This window comes from Cuculus canorus, chromosome 27, assembly GCF_017976375.1.
Source record: "Cuculus canorus isolate bCucCan1 chromosome 27, bCucCan1.pri, whole genome shotgun sequence".
In the NCBI taxonomy this organism is placed as follows: Eukaryota; Metazoa; Chordata; class Aves; order Cuculiformes; family Cuculidae; genus Cuculus; species Cuculus canorus.
The window spans coordinates 5,121,705-5,142,379 of NC_071427.1; the positions used below are offsets into that span (position 1 = coordinate 5,121,705).

General features: G+C 50.4%; 3 protein-coding genes across 9 annotated transcripts in view; 1 reads left to right on the top strand and 2 right to left on the bottom strand.

The window, feature by feature from the left end:
- The window catches only part of EPS15L1 (epidermal growth factor receptor pathway substrate 15 like 1), a 43,327-nt gene extending 41,423 nt beyond the window's left edge, over positions 1-1,904 (bottom strand). For all 4 annotated transcript variants that reach the window (XM_009562804.2, XM_054050109.1, XM_054050110.1 and 1 more), the window contains exon 1: positions 1,843-1,904. In XM_009562804.2, the coding sequence (XP_009561099.1) occupies positions 1,843-1,872 (30 nt within the window). In that variant the 5' untranslated portion in view covers positions 1,873-1,904. The remainder of the gene's footprint in view (positions 1-1,842) is intronic.
- Positions 1,905-2,997: 1,093 nt separating this feature from the next.
- C27H19orf44 (chromosome 27 C19orf44 homolog) lies at positions 2,998-7,849 on the top strand. 2 transcript variants are annotated; one of them, XM_054050394.1, is made up of 8 exons: positions 2,998-3,159; positions 3,686-4,318; positions 4,571-4,931; positions 5,425-5,501; positions 5,620-6,091; positions 6,580-6,675; positions 6,803-6,969; positions 7,397-7,849. In XM_054050394.1, the coding sequence occupies exons 1-8, from the start codon at positions 3,115-3,117 to the stop codon at positions 7,481-7,483; spliced, it is 1,938 nt and encodes a 645-aa protein (XP_053906369.1). In that variant the 5' UTR covers positions 2,998-3,114; the 3' UTR covers positions 7,484-7,849. The 2 variants fall into 2 exon arrangements, with proteins under 2 accessions (XP_053906369.1, XP_053906370.1); XM_054050395.1 differs by having other exon boundaries at positions 3,686-4,228.
- Positions 7,850-7,993: 144 nt separating this feature from the next.
- Positions 7,994-20,381, bottom strand: CHERP (calcium homeostasis endoplasmic reticulum protein). 3 transcript variants are annotated; one of them, XM_054050392.1, is made up of 18 exons: positions 20,261-20,381; positions 19,536-19,709; positions 18,863-19,044; positions 18,515-18,652; positions 18,150-18,301; positions 17,678-17,789; positions 17,257-17,346; positions 16,415-16,649; positions 15,997-16,175; positions 15,162-15,558; positions 13,016-13,254; positions 12,091-12,224; positions 11,729-11,815; positions 11,281-11,430; positions 11,045-11,161; positions 10,497-10,591; positions 9,813-9,998; positions 7,994-8,654 (listed from the first exon to the last, which is right to left on the bottom strand). In XM_054050392.1, the coding sequence occupies exons 1-18, from the start codon at positions 20,283-20,285 to the stop codon at positions 8,650-8,652; spliced, it is 2,697 nt and encodes an 898-aa protein (XP_053906367.1). In that variant the 5' UTR covers positions 20,286-20,381; the 3' UTR covers positions 7,994-8,649. The 3 variants fall into 3 exon arrangements, with proteins under 3 accessions (XP_053906367.1, XP_053906366.1, XP_053906365.1); XM_054050391.1 differs by lacking the exon at positions 7,994-8,654 and adding an exon at positions 8,771-9,056 and having other exon boundaries at positions 11,045-11,158; XM_054050390.1 differs by lacking the exon at positions 7,994-8,654 and adding an exon at positions 8,771-9,056.
- Between the last annotated feature and the right edge of the window lie 294 nt (positions 20,382-20,675).

Consider the following 20,675-nt stretch of genomic DNA (forward strand, 5'->3'; position numbering starts at 1 on the left):
TCTATATGTATATTTTGCAGCCCATTACTTCATTTGAAAACTTTTGGTAACAGTTTGTTCATGGATGTTTTCAGATGTTTCCAAACACATTTGTTCAATTAAATGGATGTTTAACAGGACTCTTGCTGCTCTTTAGCACTAAAAAAGACAGCGTTCTCTTAGTAAGACGCACAGCAAATTACATATTGCCTGATCAACACACAGCCTCATCCAATGATAAATCTTCAGAGTATCACAAACACAAGTCCATTACTAAAAGGAAATGGATATGTAGAATAATATGGACTATCAACAGCCATTGTTCTGAATTCCTGACTGGCCTGGGCAGTGCAGAACACAGCTTTAATTTCAAGGCATTGGAGGTGGGGTTGCTCTTATTTTGTTTTAAGAGAAATAAGTACACCAACTATCCTCACAGGATCATGCAAAAGGATAAACAGTGATCCCACTTCTCAGGTTTAAGTGATTAATCTCAATGATTTCGTAATTCCATAATTCTAAATGTACTTTGGATACACATTTTCAAGAGGCAGTGGGCACAAGCTGAAACACAAGAGGTTGCATCTCAATACAAGGACACACTTTTTTACTGCGAGCACCGGCACAGGTTGCCCAGGGAGGCTGTGGAGTCTCCATCCTCCTTGGAAATACTTAAAAGCCACCTGGACATGGTCCTGGGCAACTGGGGAAGCTGGAACAGATCACCTCCGGTGCTTCTTTCCAATCTGAACGATTCTACGAAATTATTTGGGTGAGAAATTAAACAAAACCTTGTAACAACAGCAGAAACCAACTCATGGGTCCCCAATATTGGAGTAGAGCCTGAGACAGAGCTGGGCAGCTCTAGGTGCCTGGGTCCCCCGCTGCCTGCCGGAGCTGCTGATGGGGACCCTCCTGTCATCCCTGCATCTCAGGTCTCAGCCCTGCCTGTGCTACTCCTGCATCCCTCAACACCAGGCACTGTCAGGCGTGTGCCGTGACCGGGGTGGGTGCTGTGACTGGTGCCAGGGCAGGGGACGGTGCCAGTGCCGTGACCCGCACCATGGCTAAGACTGGGACCCATGCCACAACTGGGGCCGTGACCGGGGCCATGGCAGCGGATGGTGCTGTAACCGGTGCTGTGGCTTTGGCAAGGGATGGGGACGGTGCTGTGACCAGGACCAAGGCCGGGGCCACAGCAGGTGCCGTGCTGTGACAGGTGCCATGACCCATGCCATGACCGAGGCCAAGGCAGGGGCTGGGGCCTTGGCAGGGGACAGTGCCACTGCTGTGACCAGTGTCATGGATGTGGCTGGTGCTGTGACCCGTGACTGGTGCCGGTGCTGTGACCGGGGCCAGCACAGGGGCCACGGCAGGGGATGGTGCCGGTGCTGCCTTGGCTAAGACTGGGGCCCATGCTGTGACCAGGGCCGGGGCCAAGGGCCGGTGCTGTAACCAGTGCCGCGGCCTTGGCGGAGGATGATGCCGGTGCTGGGACCCGTGCCTCGGCCAAGACTGGGACCCATGCTGTGACCGGGGCCGGTACTGTGACCATTACCGTGGACGTGGCGGTGCCGTGACTGATGCCGTGCTGCGACCGGTGCCGGTGCTGTGCCCCGTGCCATGGCTAAGCCCGGGCACTGCGCCGTGCCCAGTGCAGGGACCCACCCGTCCGCTTCTTCCCGCGGTGCCCGGCCCTCCCCCGGCGCCGCCCGGGAGGCCCAGCACGGGCCCCACTGCCCTCGGGCTCAGCCCGGGGAGCCCCGCGCCCGGCCCTGGCGAACAGCCCCGCTCCGGGGAGCCCCGCGGCCCGTCCTCCCCCCCACCGCGGGTGCGCAGCGCGCCCCGGGCCCGCCCGGTTACCTGCGGCCCCAGCGGGAGCAGCGCCGCCATCTTCCCCGCGATCGCGCCGGGCGGGGCCGGGGCTGAGGGGCGGGGCCAGGCCGAGGGGGTGGAGCCAAACACGGGGGCGTGGTCAAGCCCTGAGGGGCGGGGCGAGAGGCGCCCTGGGGCTCCTGCTCCTTCGGGGTCCCTCTTCCAGCTCCCTGCTCCAGGTATTGTTCCCTGCTCCCCTCAGACTCCCCATTGCCGCTTCCTCAGGCTCCCTGCTCCAGGCATAGTTCCTGCTCCCTCAGGCTCCCTCCTCCACTCACAGCTCCACTCCTGCTCCCTCAGGCTCCCTCCTCCACTCACAGCTCCACTCCTGCTCCCTCAGGCTCCCTCCTCCACTCACAGCTCCACTCCTGCTCCCTCAGGCTCCCTGCTCCACGCACAGCTCTACTCCTGCTCCCTCAGGCTCCCTGCTCCACGCACAGCTCTGCTCCTGCTCCCTCGGGCTCCTTGCTCAGCCTCCTTTTCTCCAGGCTAAACAACCCCAGCTCCCGCAGCTGCTTTCCAGAAACCTTGTTCTCCAGCCCCTTCCCCAGCTCTGTTCCCTTCTCTGGACACACTCCAGCTCCTCAATGTCCTTTTTGGAGTGTGGGGCCCTAAACTGAGCCCAGGAGCCGAGGGGCAGCCTCACCAGCACCCAGCGCAGAGGGACGATCTCGTCCCTTCTCCTGCTGGCCACACCATGGCTGATTCTAGCCAAGATACCAAAAAGGCCTTCTTGGCCACCAGCTCGTGTTCAGCCACTGAGCAGCACCCCCAGGCCCTTCTCCACCAGGCGGCTTTCCAGCCGCGCTTCCCCAAGCCTGGAGTGCTGCATAGGGTCGTTGCAGCCCAAGCACAAGCCCCTGCACTGCGCTACAGCCACCCTGGGCCTGGGGCAGAACCGGGAGGAAACGGGGCAGCCCCACCCCGGCCACCGCCCTCACACCTTCAGGGCCCCATGGAGGCTCTGATTGGCTGCGCCCTCCCTATTTATTATGAGGAAGCTCTGATTGGCTGCACACCCCCTGTTTACCATGAAGCGTGCTCTGATTGGCTGCCCCCTCCCAGGGTATTATGGAGCGTGCTCTGATTGGCTACGACTCCGGGGCGGGGCACGCTGCGGCGAAATGCATGCTGGGAGTTGTAGTCTCCGCTGCCGGCGTCTGAGTGGAGCTGCTGAAGCGGCGCGAGGAGGGGGAGCGGCGCTCCGGGACGGGGAGGGATCTGGGCCCGGTCTGGGGAGCCGCTGCCGCCCCGTCCCGCATGGCTGCGATCGCCTGGGCTCAGAGGGCGGCGGGCGGAGGGCGGGTGAGGCGACCGGGCTGCCTGGGGGGGCCGCGGGCCCAGGACGGGGTTTCAGGCCGTACCGGAGTGCAGGGCCTGGGGGGCTGCTCAGAGCGGGGACTGAGGGGTTGCAGCCCAGGGTAGGATGAGGCAGGGCCTGGGGGAGCTGCCCAGAGCCGGGACTGAGGGGTTGCAGCCCAGGGTAGGATGAGGCAGGGCCTGGGGGGGCTGCTCAGAGTGGGGATTGAGGGGTTTTAGCCCAGGGTAGGACAAGGGCAGGGCCTGGGGGGCTGCTCAGAGCAGCGACTGAGGGGTTTCAGCCCACAACAAAGGGTAGGACGAGGGCAGAAAGCAGGGGGGCTCACTCAGAGCGTGGACTGAGGAGTTTTAGCCCAGGGTAGGACAAGGGCAGGGCCTGGGGGGCTGCTCAGAGCGGCGACTGAGGGGTTTCAGCCCACACTGCAGGGTAGGATGAGGGCAGGGAGCGGGAAGGTTCACTCAGACCCGGGCCACCTGCGCCTGAGGGCCCTCTGGATCCTTTTCTCTGCAGGGATCCAGCGATGCTCCGCGAAGAACCATCACCGCCGGGCGCAGTGTCCTCCCACGCTCCTGTAGCAATGGCTCCGTGGCTGACGTGGAGCTGGAGAACACAGGACAATCTCTGTTCCACCACAGCAGGTTCCTAAAGGCGCGCAATGACAATGTACGTGGCGGGCAGTGGTGCCAGACATGGGGAAGCGCAATGCAGACCACAAGCAGACACAGCACCCAGAGCGCTCTGGGAAGCGCTGCCCGGTCAAGCTCAGCTCTGAGGAAAGTGGCGCAGCTGGAAAGTAAAATCATGAATCGAAAAAAGCAGATGGAATTACAAAATACTGACTTGGGCCAGAAGCCTTTGGAGGAGGAGTCCTTCTCATCTGCTTCCAGTCAGGAACACAGTGCAAGAGGCAAGAAATACCTGAAGAAGTATACTGCCACCAGTGGAAACGTGACCCTGGGCAATGCCAGCTCTAGAGAAGCAGAAAGCATCCAAAGCCCTAAAAAGAATGTTATGGTTAACCAACAGCTTCATTTGGGTAGCAGTGAAGAGGAGGTGAGACAATTAACGAAGAACTCTTTGGAGTTTTCCAGTGGAAATGAGAATCAGAGGGTTGCTGCGAGTGATTCCAAATGGGGTGGAAAGGTAAATGCAGATTTTTCTGGATTGTGGGGTTTTATTTACATAGTTATAAAATTGTTTTAGTTGGTAGGACAGTTTAAATAGTGCTAGAAACTAAATTTGCATTTTGCATTTGTGGGTTGCTCATGAAATGATTTAACTTCAATTCACATTTTAAAATTGCTCTTTAACCCTTTCTAGTTTGTTTTCCTTTTTAATGATCCACACATAATAAATGAAGTAACACATAAATCTCTTTTTCATGTTCTTCAAAAGAGTAAGAGTCCAGTTCCATCACGAATGCCTCTTGCAGCTCCAGCTAAGGAAATTTCACCGACAGAGGTAGCTAAAGCAGCTTCTTTTCGAAGCAAACACTCGGAGAAAAATGGTTTTGGTAGAGTTAACTCACCAACACCGTCACCAGCCAGCAGAAACTTGTCTGTACGACATAATACGAACTCTCAGTCACTGTCTTCTTCCATAAAGGACTATACTGTACAGATTGCTCTGCCTCGAGCAGGCAATGCCAAGCAAAGCCAAATATCACTCGAGAGCGACAGAAGTGAAATAAAATCATTAGATGATTTATTTTCAGAAGCAGCTGGTGCACAAAACTCAACCAGCAGCGACTCACATGGTAAGTTAGTTCCAAAGTAGTCTCTGTAGACTTGATGTGAATTGTACTAATAATCTGCTGATAAGTTTAGTAAATGTGGGCAAATACTCACTTTGAAGGGATTCAGTCCTGTCATTTTACATAAACCGAGGTTCTATTTAAGGAATTATGGTGATCTGTTTCTTTTTTTGAGTGCAATATATTTCTATTTTTCTTGGCTTTTGGTTGATTGTCGGTAGGACCCACGTGCTGATGGGTCTGAGCGAGAACAAGGGTAAATGGGAATCTCTTGAGTTCAGGTTAGTAGATGCCCAATGGGGAAAGAAAGAAGTGTTGCAAAGAGCTGCTGCTACGTTTTAACTTAAGTTTAGAGTGATTCACTGCTATTACATTTTAGTGTCACACTTCAAACTAGGAATATGGTACTGATTTGTTTTAAGCCACTTTTCTCACTTAAGGGAAATTGTCCAGTAATTGTCATGCAAATTCTCATAACAGTGTCATCTGTTTGCAGACTTCAGGCTGAATATCCTGAGCCTTGATGACTTGGCACCAGATATCACCAGTGAGGTGGCAGAATCAAAGCAGAAAGTAAGTAGGAATTCCCCGCTAGCCTCTGTTTCCACTCGGTCTTTGCTTGGTGGAAGGTAGATATTGTAAAATCCTTCTAAATTCTGAATTCTCCTAACGTGCGTGTTTTGTTTGACAGGGGACAGGCGTTCCAGTTACTCAGGAATCAAAGAGCAATCCAGAGAACGATACATCCCTGGTGAAAAAAGACCAGACTGCTCTGAAAAAGACCGGTGCAGTAACCGGTGGGAGTGGTGCCTCTGAAGGGGATATTGAACAACCTGCGACTGAGGCTGAAATCTCTGAGCTTTCAAGTGGCAGTTCTGCAGAATTTCCTGGACATAAAAAGGATAGTCAGGATCATGAGGAGAGAACTGTTAATTCGGAGTATTCTGAAGACTTTGAAAATTCTCTGCCTACAACAGACAGGGAACCTGTATCAGAAATGTCAGAGGAACATTCCAAGAGCTGCACACGTTCTGGAAAACACCGATCTCCACCATCATCACCATTACTGACCAGAGTGCTGCATGACCGGGTACACAGAGTGACCGTCAAAGAAGCTGCGGTTCAGACGGTGGATTCTCCGTTCGGCCCTTACCAGTCAGCGCGTAAGTGCACGCGAGATCACCCTGTTCAGGCCATTCTTACATTTCTGTCTGCTCACCCTGTCAGCCTTGGCAGATTCTTGGTTTCAGTACTGCCTTCCCCTGGCTGATGTTACGTTAAAACCCTTCTAAAGCCCCACACTTTAGTCTGCTCTCTGCAGAAAAGAGTGGGGTTGGACAAGGGAATAAGAACTTGGCACTGATTTTTGCTACAAACACCCAACAGGAGCTCTGGAAGGAGGAGCTCCTGTTAGCAAGAGAGCTTGCAATAACCCATGTAATGTTCTCAAATGGAACCCAAGGTTTTTAGTGCATCTTTATTATCGTTAACACCACCATGGTACTATTACTTCTTTTGGCTGGCAGAATTCCCTCTCAGGCTCCACAGCCACTCTACGGCAACTGGTGTCCTGAGAGACCGTAAGGATGCACAGAGTTCCAGTGCTAAGCCTTCCACCTCCAAAGCCAGGAATTCTGTTTTCTTTACACAGCAAACGCCTCTGTGGTGCTCGAGTCATCTGCAGGAAACAGTTACGTTGATCCAGTACCTGTTGCCAGTCACATCATCAGCACGGAAACGCTAGAAGGTACAGAAAAACTTTTTTCAAAAATTCCAGTTTAGTCTGTTTGATTCCCCTAACCCCTCCACGGGTCATTCAGCCCTCGCTATCTGACTGCAGCATCACTGAAGTATGTACCCTCCGTTTCCCGCAGCCCTGACAGCGCACGGCCCCTCGGCGCTCGTTTTAAACACCATCTTGAAACAGTATGTGATGCTGACGCAGCACTTCATGGAGAACATTCGCCACCTTCACACCTCCCTTGTGGAGTCCTTAGAGAAGGAGAATTTCCACTACCATACCCTGGAAGAGGCCAAAGAGGTATTGGTGATAGACAGGGCAGCAACCTTGATCACATAAGCCTAGATTCCTTCCCAAATACTTCTCACGTCTTCAGCAAACAGATTTTCTTTGCAGATTATTCATGAGTCAGATTAGCTCATATTATTGTTGCATAAATTACTTTATAGACGAATACACTATACTGCTCATGCCCATATTAATAATGCATCAGAAACCAATACAGTAAAATACTTGAGTCTTTCTGGGGCTGTTGCTTTGGAAGCAGCAGCTTTTGCTGTGCTGTTTGGCTGTCCTCAAACGAGCAAGGATCTCCCTAATGCTGCCACAGAAGGGCTGCTTTTCCTTGCTTGCATAGCAAAGTACGGGTATAGATGTGAAGATTTTAAGTACTAGAAAGTATTTATCTATATAATACATTTGTATATTAACTTTTTTTTTTTGGCAGTACATCAAGAATCACAGATTCCCACCCCTAACAAGTGAGCAAGCACAGGAAGAAATTCAGAAAGCACAGGAGGAGAAACAGCATTGAGCCCTTGAACTTTAAATTTACATTTCCAGATCTCAAGGTGGAACAAAAAAAACCTCCCAGATTGTACAGATAAATTATAAGCCAGGTACTGGAAGGATTCTACTAACTGCTCTCTGTCTTATTAGAATATATATCTGAATTTTTCACTGCTGTACAGAGCACAGGGACAGCAGGAGACCAGAGCAGTGTTCAGCAAAAAAGAAACCCAGAAACCCCTCTCTCTGGAGGGAGCATGGTTAAGGCAGTGTTTATGGGGTCAATTGCGAGAGCTGTGCTCACAGTAGAAGTTAAGTCTGCACTGCAGCCCCTGAGGAAGCAAATTCACAGCATAGAAACACCATCCTGACTTCAGTGCCACATCCAAACAGTGTTTATACGGAATCAGCTGCGTCATATTGCTACAAACCCAAACCCACACAGTTCATAGCAATTCAACATAAGGAAGGCTGACAGCCAACGCGCTGCAATCCACTCGCTCTGAAAGATGAGCCACTATTGGATTTTTATTAAAAAAAAAAAAAGTGTTTATTGGAAGGCAAAACAATAAAATTCACAAGTTGATACCGTACAGGTGCATATGCTGATTCACAAACAGGTACAGTTCCACAACTACAGCAGATCTACAACAAACGGATATCTCACCATGTTAACGGAACGGTTTTACGAGGGTCTCTGCTCTACAAACAAACAGCTCTGGAAGAGGGAACCACCACACCGGCGGCTGGAGTGGAAGCGCTGGGAGGGCCTAACAGCGCTCGCTGGTGGTCTGGAAACGGTTACAAAAGGGCTTTTTTTCTCATTTCAATTAAAGGAAGTTTCCAAGAACGTTTCATCGTTAGAAACTTGCAGAGCAGAGAAAATCGATTCTCTTCTACTCAACTAATCAGCTTTATTAAAGGGTATATACAAAAATATAAAAAGCATAAAGAACGTCTTCCGTTACAAAGCATGGAGCATCCCTCAGTGAACCCTCGTGCTCTGACCGAGTTGGGACTGCAGCAGCTGGTGTGTGGGGCGTTAGGTTGGAGGGCAGGCTCTAACAAGCTCGCACAGTGCTCATGGGTCACCTGTACTGGAACTAGAGGCGTCACTCCCCTTTTAGACATTGGGATACACTGCTCAGCATCAGTCTGACTCGAGGCAGCACCCCTCCACTTCAAACAGAATTAACCTTTGAGAGAAATAAACATACATTATGGAACTAGAGAACATACAACCGTGTCAGTAATGTCTACTGCCCAGGAATGACTGAATCGCGATCCTGCACTGGGGACAACTGGGCTGGGGTTAATTCTAGTATAAAATGGGTAACTAATTAATAAATTTTGCAAGATAAATGGAAATTCCTAAAATCACCAGATATCAGGGTTAGGACTGGCCTTTCTTAAGCACTAACTTGTCAAAGTACATGTCCTAGCTTTCCATTTGTCACCATAGTTTTTAAGTAACTCGTTTCTCCCTTCCTCCAGCCTCTAATCCGGATTTATACAAGTTTAATGTTTTGTAGGAGGTGCAAGACATCTTTCTTCAGCGAGTTATTCGGGTGCTGGAGGGTCTTGCGTTTCACGCTTTGCTGAAACAATAGGGAAAAGAGTTCTTACTCATTCTGCAGTCACCTAAGCTGTCAGAAAGGTTTCATGGAATGAGGGCTCTAGGAATAAGGAATTTTTCCTTTTGGGCGTTACTTGAACCCATGTGATTACACAGAGCTCCTGCAGCGCAGGCTGAAAGTGACTCCTCATTCAGCATGCCAAACGTTTTCCTTTCAGTCCTAGGCCAATGCGGTCGTTCTACCTAACACAGACTCTCTGAAAATGGATTGGGCAATGTCTCCATCTCACGGGAAGCACCTCCGTGTTTCCTGAACCCTTCCTGCACCGCAGTGAATTCATTACCGGTTCTGGCGTTGGCAGAACACGGTGCTAATGGGGCAGGGTCAGGCAGTAAGCGTGGCTTAGCTCCAACCACAACCACCTCCCTGTCCCAGCACCCATCCCTCCTCTGGCCCCACTCCCTCCGGGATTGCTCCTGTTTTCTGAAGGACAACATTCAGAGCTGCTGGGGCTCCCGCGCTTGCAGCCAGCAGGTGGCTGGCCCAGAATGGGCTCATTAATTAGTGCTTCAGAAATTAGAATACAACATAACTCCTAAAAAAGGAAAAGATGCTGAGTTATCAGAGTATGAGTCTACTTACCTGTGGTGTGTCGTACCCATTACGTGAAAGAACTAAGAGTTACCAGTGTTTGATCTGGCTTTACAGCCAGCAGCAAACAGGACAAAATCGCTATCAGGCCCGCACAATTTTTAAATGGCTGAGAATGGCACTTACATTCATCTCGGGCCTTCATGCGTGCGATGAACGAGTAACTTTTATTTCTTCGGTAGTTTTCATAAGGGTCATCTAACGCAACTCCCACTCCTTTATATTGATCCCATTTGTCTCGGATATCCCCTCCTTTAATTGGATCCTGAATTCCTTGTTCCTTGGCTCCCAATCCACCAGATCCGCTCCATCCTGCAGAAAGGAGACAACACTGGAATCCTGTAACTGTTTCTTTATTAGGAGAATCCTGTAACTGTTTCTTTATTAGGAGAATCCTGCAGACAGACCGCAGACAGGTTGGAAACAGCTGTATAAAGTGGCCACTCGGTACAGCCAGGTGGTTACAGCCTGAAACAAGACAGGGATGGTCCCCTCTGACTCCAAAAGCATCAATAGGCAGCGATTCTGGAAGCTGCGGAGCATCAGCTCCATCCCTAAAATCTGGTGAGGGGGCAAGTGGAAAGCCAACGCCAGCCCAGTTTGTCTGTCAGCCCTGCGGCAACTCTGAGCTCTGTTTGATGCTAAATCCACGTCCCTGTCTTCCACATACTTCCCAGAAAGGCACTGCTCCATGTTCTTGTATCTCTTGGAATAATAAGGGATTGTTATATGCATTAATCAACTGTATCCACGAGACGGGTGCCTCATTTTGTTCCCTGGCTCGTGAAAGATTCCAGAACAGTATCTTACCCATTTTCACCAGCATTTGATGGCCTTTATTCTCTTCTCCAAGCCTTGATTCAGGTACAGGAGGCCCAGAACTAGAGCCCAGACCAGCAGAAGAACTAAGGGAATAAAAAAGAACAAATGAAGAAGCAGCGACCCAATCCTGCCACAACAGAAGGCTAGTTTTGTTCTGTTAAAACATTAACACCCAGTGTGATCCCATCTGCTCCCACAGCTGTTCTTTTATAAAGCTATTAGACGATGGAGGTATAAAGGTGCTAGAAACACTCAACCTGCTGCTCTGTACAAGAGAAATCAAACACCACTGTCTCCCCAAGAGAGGACTTGCAGGATTCTTCCTGCTTGCTCAGCAGGCGTACGAGGCCTTCGGAGTCACACAGGGCTTTGTTATAACTAAAAGCCACCACAACAAAGCAATATCCTCTCTATAAGCACACAGCATATCAATAGTTTCTAAATCAGATTTCCACCTTCTTTTCTACTCTGTTGAGATGTTTAATGTACCCAACTCATGAGGAAAGTGCCCTTGTTGGTACGAAAAGAAAGCTTACGGAGGAGTGGGGCTGCGAGAGCGAGACCGGCGCCGCCTTCCTGGTGAGTAGGATTTCGATCTCGATCGTGACCGTGATCGTGAGCGGCTGTGAGAAGAGCGGGACCTGCTCCGGCTTCTGGGAAGGGAGAGCACAAGAGATCAGTTACCAGAGCAACCCCCGGGGTTCTTCCTGCAGTCCAGAGGGTTGGGTTTTGTCCACCCTCCCAGTTCCTGAGATTCAGCCCCTGCACTCACCTGGACTGCGAGCGCGAATAGGATCGTGACCGAGAGCAGGAACGAGACCGTGACCTCGAATAGGAGCCAGACGATTTTGAAGATCGCGAATTGGACCGGGAAGATGAGCGACCTCGGCTCTTAGAGCGACTGCGAGAACGAGAGGGCCCACTGTACAGACAAAAGCAGGGAAACAGTGGTGAAATGCTTGGGAGAAGCACAAGAAACACAAATACACTTCTGAACAAATTCCCATTACATACAAGCACTGCGTTTTCTGCAGACAATCTAATGACAATGAGTGGCAAGAACTATTTTCTGCAGATTAGGGCAATTCCAGCGATCTGAAACTCAGTTGTTCCCCCAGCACGTTGCTCAACAGGCCCTCCCTCTGCCCTTAGCTCACAGGACTCCTAGCACCTTCCAAAGGACCAGCGTGCACCAGAAAGCAGCGGACAGGATTGCTCACCTATTTCTCTTCTCCTGGCCCTTTCTCCGCCTTGCTCTCATTTTAGCTCTGAAGAACTCGTACAGCCCGTTCTGCTCCCAGCCTTCACTGCAAGAAATCAACCACACAGAACCGATGTCTGTAAAATTCAACTGTGATCAATGGAGATGTCCAGGGTTTCCACAGGATTTTATAGGGAACAAAGGGCCTGGGCAAAAGAATCTCACAAATCGTGGTGTATGATCAAACAGTGTGTGCAGTTTATGATACAAGAGCACTCAAAATTCAGCAGAAGAAGAGCCGAGACACAGATGAAGGGAGAGACAGATGCTCTGTGGTTTCAGGCAGCTTTTCCTTACAGCATGAGCTACACCTACTCTTACCTGTTTCTAGGCCTGTCATGAGATGGTGGGCTATAAAATGCCTCAACTGCAGCCAGGAGTCTCTCACTGGGAGGCATCGGGGGTGGAAGACGTATGTCTTTAGGATCTAAAGGTTTATACTCATGATCTTCAAGCTGCCGGAAACAAAACAAATCACATTTGTGTCATGTGTCATAGGGTGCTACAGATTTATAGATTTAACTGTGCTAAGACGTCACATTTCAAAAAACAGTCCAGAAATAAGGATTCTGCAGGTGATTCGGTGCTTTCTTGTGCTATCACCACCATTCTGAGCTTTACAAGAAAAGCCAGCACCCCACAGGCTGCAGAATGAGCTGGGTGACCAGGTGGGTAAGATGCAGATCTCCTTGATCCACCTTAGTGGCCGGAAGGAAGCCTGGCAAATGCTGGTGTATGCTGAGAGTAACAGCGTTAGAGATGGAAGAGACCTATTTGTGCATCTCAAAACCAGAATGCATACATGTGCAGAGATGCTGGTACAGGCATCTTCCCTGTTCTCTATCACCCTTTGTATATTGGTGTTGCAAAGCATCTCTATAAGGAAGAGCTCTGAATCCCAAACACTGTACAGTGGCCACATCAGCACTGCCAGGTCCCTCTGGCCACTTGAAAATCACTGGGGTTTTCTTATCTTCTAAAAACAGGGTAAGATTTTAAAGAGTAAATGAGTCTTTCACATATATGAGCTCAAATGGCTTTCAGGGGGACACAACACTTGAAAATGTTACCATTTCCACTACCTCCTCCCCTCTCCTGCCCTGGCACACCCTACGGCAGCCCCAGCTAATGGGAGCTGGACAGAAGGATTTGAAATCATCGATGTCCACGTTAAACTGTCCCTAATATTGACCACAGGATTTTGATCTTTTATCCCTACTTGTCAGGGCCCACTGCAAGCACTTACTTTTACGAGAGGAGCCATCAGTCCAGCAGGAAGATCAAAGTAGGGAACGTTTGGCACCAGGCTCGGGTCGTCGTGGTTCATGTGAGGGGGCCCTTGTCGCCGCATGTGAGGGGGCTGCCCATTAAACCCATGCGGGGGAGGCCCGAACTCGGGGTGCTGCGGCCCTCCCCAGGGAGGATGCTCGCTGATCCCAGGGTGAGGCAATCGGTGACCGGGGTGGTGATGAGGAGGTCCAATTTCTGCGAAGTGAGAAGAGTTAAAACGTTTTATTTAGCTACAAAGAAAGGAAGGCAATCAGAGAGACGTCCTGCAATCGCCGTGTTGTCCTAACGAACCATCTCAGCACCCAGAGCCTTGCAGATCCCAAAAAGCAACAGAACTGGCAAACTAAAGCCTGGCTACAGGTCCACATGCAGGAATGTCTCGCAGTGCATCTCTTGCCCTGACCACAGCAACAGCTGTTAAGACAACAGCATGCTTAAACCCTAGGCCACTGCCCACTTTGGGACATGCTGCGGTCAAAAAGTACCAGAAGAAGGAGACATGCAAGAACAAAAGGGTTCAGACACAGCAGGGCAGCTACTGGGGGGAAGTAGCTGGGGCTATTTATGAAGCCTAAATGCACAATCATGGCTTAGCATGTAATTACCTGTAATTAGTTCTGTCTCTAAGCCAAATCAACATATATAAAGACATAAATATGGCCAGAATTAACTCACAGGAGCAGGTGACACGTTAAAACAGAAGGGAATGACATCCATCCACCACTGATAGATCTGCCACAAATGCCAGAAATCACTGCTGAGCTCATTTCACCTTACAGAGAAAACTGACAGGCTGGAAAACCACACATTCTGCAGCTGGCCCAGCAGTTTTCCCAGGAAGAACCATTACAGCCACTGCCCAGGCTCCAGCCAGCACAAATGAACTTGTCTGCACCAGAGCCTGAGCACTGCCCGCATTCATTGCTTCATTGATTTCCTAACTGTAGCCATCTGGTTCAGTAAATCCTCTCCTCCAACAACTTCACATGAAGAACAGAGGCTTTGGATCCCCACTATGGTCCAAAACAGAGCATCTTTCCTGAGCTTAAACCATTGTTCTCCCCACAAGAAAGCTGCTCTCCCTGCTCACTGCCACAACTCTTAAACAAACAGCAAAAGCTACTCACTGCCACAATTCTTAAACAAACAGCAAACCCAAAGAAAGCAAACCAAGAACAACCTCTGCTGAAGAAGCTAATCACAATCCTAAATATATAAACTGGAATTCAATGGTTTTGGGAATCAGGGAATTAAGAACCTTTTAAGCCTAAAATAGCAACCCCTACCCAGCAGCCTAATTGGTCTCTGAAGCAGCTCGTCATGCAGAACTACAGCGATCTTTAGACTTTACAGTGATAAGGATCATTCCAGAGTAACCATGACTTCTGCAGGAGAAACAGAAACTACAGCAGGACAGAACCGTACCAGACCTCACGAGGGAGCCTGCAGCCAAACCTGTGTCACGAAGGCCAGGCAAGCAGCACCCAACCACCCTCTCAGACATCCCGGTGCTCCAGCAGGACAGTAAACCAAAAGGGAAAGGAGATCTGGAGGTACAGATCATCCCACCAGACACTACTGAGCCACACTACATTCAGGCAGATAATCAGAGAGATTTCCAGTACAAGTAAAGAGAACAAAAGAGGGCACAATGAATGTGTGCACACGAACAAATGCTTCCAGCTTGGCTTCCTCAAACTTCCTCCACCTATGGAGGCTACAACTGAGGAGCCCTCAACCACAGCCTGAGGTGCCGGAGACCAAATTTACCAGCAAATGCTGCTTCTCACCTTTAAGCTTACTACTTTTAAAGTGCAAGAGTCACAAAAGAAGTGCCTGTAGAGATGCTGACTTGAGTTTGGATTACAGTTTCTGATTATCTGCATCCATTAAGGAAGATTCAAAAAGCAACGATGCACCCAACCCCATGTGTATTTCCTAACAAGTTGTTGGCAGGAGCTTCCCGAACCCCCAAACTCAACATTGTTCAGGAAAAACACAGCAGTCTGCCAGGACTAAGCTGTCACCCCAAAGCACTACATCATTTCGTAACAGCAATCAGCATAGCGACATAAAAAAACCTGGCCCGGTACACACTTTACCTTGAGGAAAATCCCCCTGGGGGTAATCAAACCGATGAGGATAAGGAGGCCTTTCAAAGGGATGGCGAGGTGGAAAATCATCCTGCATGAAGCGAGGTGGAAAGCGGTTGAAATTATGCGGATGCGGGGGCTGGTTGAATTGGGGATGTTGCTGATGTGGAGGAAATGGGCCTCTGAAGTGAGGTGGCCGCTGCATTCGAAATGGAGGTTCCCTTTGCCCCCCACCCCATGGAGGTTGTTCGTGCTGGTTGTTCCACGGTGCTTCAAACTGGTTGTTCCAAGAAGGATCAGGCTGGTTGTTCCAAGGTGTCTCTCGCTGGTTGTTCCAGCCTTGGTCTCTCTGTTCGTTCCACATTCCTTCATGGTTGTTATTCCATGGAGGACAATGAGGTGGTCCCTGGTGGGGGGAAGAAGCCTGGTCATTAGGCTACAAAAACAAAGAATGCAATGAAAACTATGTTCTTTTACAGTGAATACAGCCTGGAGGCAACACACACATGTGAAAGAACTCTCCAAATACTTGGTCTGAACAGCTGCAGCTTCAGAGAAAAGACACGAAAAGACCAAACCGTTACTGAACCAAACATTTCTGTACACAAGATTGCTTCTTGTTCTACTTGTTCATAAGAGAAAAGGCAATGGCTGACACGATAAAATATGGTTTATACTGAAATATGGTTTATACTCTGCCTTTAACTGTGCTCAGAATGAGAAAGCTTGGCTTTTTAATCTGGCTTTATACCTCTCACAGCTTTTCACCCCACCTCCACACCACAGATGCTCGTTCTGAACCTTCTCCTCCCTCTACCTCTCGTTTCAGAGCTACGTTCCTTACCTGTTGCTGGCCCCATGGCGCAACAGGGTGAGGCTGGTCGAACCAGGGTGGTTTATTGGGAGGGATCTGATCGTGAGATCCAGGGCCACGCGGTCCCCCCGAGGCAGGATCTTGCACTCCAGACCCTGATGTGTCATACTCGGTAGAACCAGCCAGAGGCAGCTGCGATTTACCATCATCTGAAACACATTGCAGACAATGATACGCACCCAGGTCAGGTACCTGATCTCAGCGTAACGTTCCTATCTTTGGTTTTTTATGCTGCAGCGCCAGACCATGCCAGCTGCCAGCAGTCTCCCCCCAGTTTCAGGCACTGCCTGCAAAGCACAGCAGCTCACAACTGAAAAAGCAACAACCTCTCCCCTCCCAGCGTTGCCAACCCACCAGTTTCCGTGCAACCCCCAGAACAGGCTCGTACCTGCTTGTGTGACAGGAGCCGACGGTGGAGCTGCAGCTGGTGGGGCCGTGGGGGCCTGAGGCGGAGGAGTTGATTTCACCTCGTTCTCCAGTGGCGGAATCTGCATTTGTTGTTGCTGCTGCTGCGTTAAGCTGTTCACGAACTCTTCGTGTTGAGTTTTCAGGTTCTGTATCTGTTGTTGGAAGGCTACTTGCACAGGCTGTACTACCGATGCGTATTCAATGATCAAATTTGCCTGATAACATGAAATAAATTAAGAAGAACAAGTTCACACCTCACTAGAGCAGTGATTCTACCTGCTCATTCAGAATCTCCTCTACTGGTCTCCACCCCCTCCCAAGAAATGTCCGGAAGCGCAGGATAACCCGCTGGCTGAGGAACCCGGCACACCATGGAGCTCTGAAGATCTCTGGAATCCACTGCCTAGCTCTCAACTCCGGCTAAAATCAACAGCATTCTTTATTAAACACTAAAAATGAACAGTTCCTGCCACACCAATTTTGAGGCTTAGCGAATACAGTTTAAAGCTATGGTCCCTTTAGTTTCCTTTTACCAAACATAGATTTCCACAAAGAGAGGACACGCTGTCTAATACATTACAGGCCTGTGTAGTTACAAATGCAAACAAACTTTCTGGGATTGTATCAGCAACTGGATTATGGAATGTTTGAAATAACAAGGTTATGTTTTACATCATTTTCATAATCCCTTGTGTACAAGTTCAAGGGCAGGGGGTGGGTGGGTCTTAATACTTAACTTTCAAAAAAAGATAATGTTTCCTACATTTGTTTTCAAAACCCTTAAGTCAATAAGAAAATCGTTACTTTTCTCTAGTGGCTAACCTGGTACTGGCCAAGTCCAAGAGCCGGGCTCTGTAACTGCTGAATGATTGACTCATCAAAGTACCCATTCTTCTCCCATAGTTGAAGAAGCTGCGTATATTCAAGAGTGAAAGGTTTTTAGAACTGATAAACAATAAAAATTGAGGCACAGCATTTTTATTCTCTAGCTTTGTCAGAAGACTTTGGCACTCGCCTTTGAACCACTGAAGATCCAGATGCACTCATCATTACCATAACTTTTAAACAAAGCCCATGTATTTTTAAGTTCCAGTTTAAATACAAATCAAATCATTTTCTGTAATAGACTTCACGTAGACAATTACACTAGAAACATCTCAGTGCTCCTCTTCCACCCCCACATTTGTGAGCTTGCCTAGCACTGACCTAACAAGCATCAGCTAAACCAAAACCAGATACTCACTCGGGCAATTTTCTGTTGCTTATCCTCCTCCACCGCTAGAAAACTGGTACAATAAATAGGCACCACCACCTTCTGCAAGGCAGCCAGGAGATCTCGTGCTTGCTTCCGCTGGCTTCAGAAAAGGAATGGGGAGAGTTACTGCCTTTCGGGGTAGCTCTGAGAGTACTGTAATAGTCAATTCACCCCAACTTCCACTACACTAAAAACAGTAGATTCATAAAAGAGAGCGCTCTGTCCTTTATGTTTTTACTGTAAAGTCTCAACTGGAGGAAAAACAAACACAAAGCAGGTAAAAGCTGAGTTTGGTTATAAAAGCACTTGTTCTTTGTGCCAGCAGTGAACATAGTAAGACAGCTGCTAAAAATAATGAATCCGTTAGAAGCGACCACTGACAAGAACAGTGCCTCTAGCAGAGAGAGACTTCGCTAAATTCACCAAAACATCAAACTGGAAACCCTCATGTAATTCTTACCAGTGATGCAGTACATCATTGATTAAGTAAATGAGATGTAACCGGAGCTCAAAGTGGGCTCCTTCCGCTGTTATACGATTTCGCAGGTGCCCAGCCATCAGCTCACAGTGGGCAGGAGATTTCGCGTTGCTAAACATCCAGTTCTTGCCAGCCTTTGAAAAGCAAGTTTAAAGGATTTCAAGTTAGTCTGACATGTTCACTTCCTAGAACTCTGAAAAAGCTCCAAGAAGGGAAGATTTCCAATAACAACCACCATCTCACCTACAATAAACAGAGCTGCTGTTTACGGTACAGACAAACCCAAAATTCAAGCAGTACGTGACCCACACCACCACTAAATGGCTGCCCAGCTTCAGATCACTTACTGAGATTGCATCCTTCGTACAAGTGTCAATTATGGGCTGCAACAAATTGTCAAATTCGTTCATATCTAACTGGGTTTCTTCCAAAACTTTCTGCATTTGCTGCTCAATGGCAAGGGCAACCGCGGATGTGACTTGTTCCTGAAGTAAAAAAGGAAAAATAACAAAAGAATCACGTTAGATCAAACACTCTTTAGAAGAACTGAGCTGCTGTATCCCCATCCTCTTAACTGCAAGCTGCTATCTGGAAGACCGAGATCTTTTACAAGCAAGAAGCTTTGCTCTCCACTCCTCATTTTCACAGCCACTGGCAGTCTGGGTAAACCAAGCGAGTTCTTATCTTAAACCAACCTGTCTCATAGCAAGGAGGTGCTGCTCCTGCTGCTGCAGGTTCCACTGACTCTGCTGGATAAGCTCCTCCACAGAAGGAGTGCCCTGAGGAGCTGGGATGGGCGCAGCTGGCGGGAGAGACGGCTGTGGCAGCGGCTGGATCTGCGCAGTAGCCTCAATATCTTGACTTTGCTTGCACAACACTATCAGACAAAGTAAACTTTTAAAGTAAGCCTCACAGAGACATCTGCCACCACCAGCCCACACGCGGGACCCATGCTGGTCCCAAACCAGCCCCTCACGCTTAACACAAAATGAAACTCTGCAGTCAAGGGAGGATGGTGCAAAGGAACAGCGTCAACGGCTCCTTGCGCACTTCCAGAGGAATGGCTCCGACACAGGATCCGCCTTGGGGCTGCTGCACTGGGACTTCATTCCTGAGATTGCTGGGTTCTATCCAGCCACGATGCAGGGTCTGCAGCTCAGGACAACCAACCTCCACACTGGGGGCAGCGTGGGGGGCTCAGCTGCCAGCCTGGTGCTCAGTGGGCAGAAATGGGCTGCAACCCAGCCCCGGCGGGGCAGGATGAGGCTGGGAGTGGGGGAAGCAGCTCCACAGCAGGGCTGAGGCCAGAATCAGCGGGGACCAAGCCACCGTGAGCCTGTGCTGCCCTGAGCCCTTGGCCCCACTCACACTGCTGCTGCTCCAGGGCCAGCTTGTACTTGTAGTAGCCATAGAAGTCTCCTCCAAAAAGGAAGGAGAATTTTGGATTCTCCTTCTGCTTCTCCATCGTCATCTTCTCGAACTCGGGCCCATTCCGTGCCACAAACTGTGCCAGCTTGTCGATAACATTCCGCAGCTCCTGGTCTGTGGGGAGGCAGCCCCATCAGCCCCGCTGCTGCCACCCCATGCCCCCCACTCCCGGCTGCACCCCCCATTCCCCTCGCTCTCCCTGAGCTGCACCCCCGAGACACCCCCCGCTACAAACCCTGCACCTCCCACCCCCCCAGCTCCCCCGCATCCCCTGTTCCCCTCACAAAATCCAGTACCCCGCTCCAAACGCAGTGCCCTGCTCCCCCCCTAGGCCCCGTTCCTCTCGCTCTAAACGTGCCCCCCGTTCCCCTCGCCCCTTCTGCATCCCTCGTCCCGCTCCAAACCCGGCGTCCCGCAGTCCCCCATTCCTCTCGCTCCAAACACGGCGCCCCGCACCCTCCAGGCTTCCTTGCTCCTCCCTGTGCCCCCCATTCCCCTCGTTCTTTCTGCCCCCCCAATCCCGCTCCAAACCCGGTGTCCCGCTCCCCCTGGACTCGCCGCCCGGCTCGGGCCCCGTTCTTCCCGCGTCTCCCCCGGTCCCTCCTCTCCTCCGGGCCGCCCTGCGCTCGCCGCCCAGGCCCCGTTCCCCGCCGCTCCCCCCTCACCGTCGGGCGGCATCGGCATCTCCATGGCTGCGGGGCACGGGACTGGCCCGCCGCCGCCGCTAGGCCGCACCGGCCGGAAGCGCCGCGAGAGACCGGAAGCGCCTCGAGAAGCCGGAAGCGCCGCGAGAAGCGCGGCCGCGCTTTACGGCCGCGTCGCTATGGAAACTGCGGCGGCCTGAGGGGAGAATGCGGACTGAGACGCAGAGGAGCCGCTTCCCGCGCCTGGGTCGGGGCAGTCCGGTTTGAGTACAGAATGGGGGATATGTGATGGAGAGCAACCCTGAGGAGAAGGACTCGGGGTGCTGGGGAGGAGAAGCTCCACATGAGCCACAATGTGCGCTCACAGCCCAGAAACCAACCGTGTCCTGGGCTGCATCCAGAGCAGCGTGGCAGTAGGGAGGGAGGGGATTCTGCC

What these genes read in the sequence shown, in the direction of transcription:
- C27H19orf44 (XM_054050394.1), top strand. Translation starts at nt 3,115, where the DNA reads ATGGCTGCGATCGCCTGGGCTCAGAGGGCGGCGGGCGGAGGGCGG. An exon ending in ATTCCAAATGGGGTGGAAAG is followed by an intron (nt 4,319 to 4,570) that starts GTAAATGCAGAT and finishes GTTCTTCAAAAG; the next exon opens with AGTAAGAGTCCAGTTCCATC. An exon ending in TGGCAGAATCAAAGCAGAAA is followed by an intron (nt 5,502 to 5,619) that starts GTAAGTAGGAAT and finishes TTTGTTTGACAG; the next exon opens with GGGACAGGCGTTCCAGTTAC.
- CHERP (XM_054050390.1), bottom strand. Translation starts at nt 20,285, where the DNA reads ATGGAGATGCCGATGCCGCCCGACG. An exon ending in TGATGGCTCCTCTCGTAAAA is followed by an intron (nt 12,225 to 13,015) that starts GTAAGTGCTTGC and finishes TGTTTCCGGCAG; the next exon opens with CTTGAAGATCATGAGTATAA. An exon ending in TCAAATGCTGGTGAAAATGG is followed by an intron (nt 9,999 to 10,496) that starts GTAAGATACTGT and finishes TCCTTTCTGCAG; the next exon opens with GATGGAGCGGATCTGGTGGA.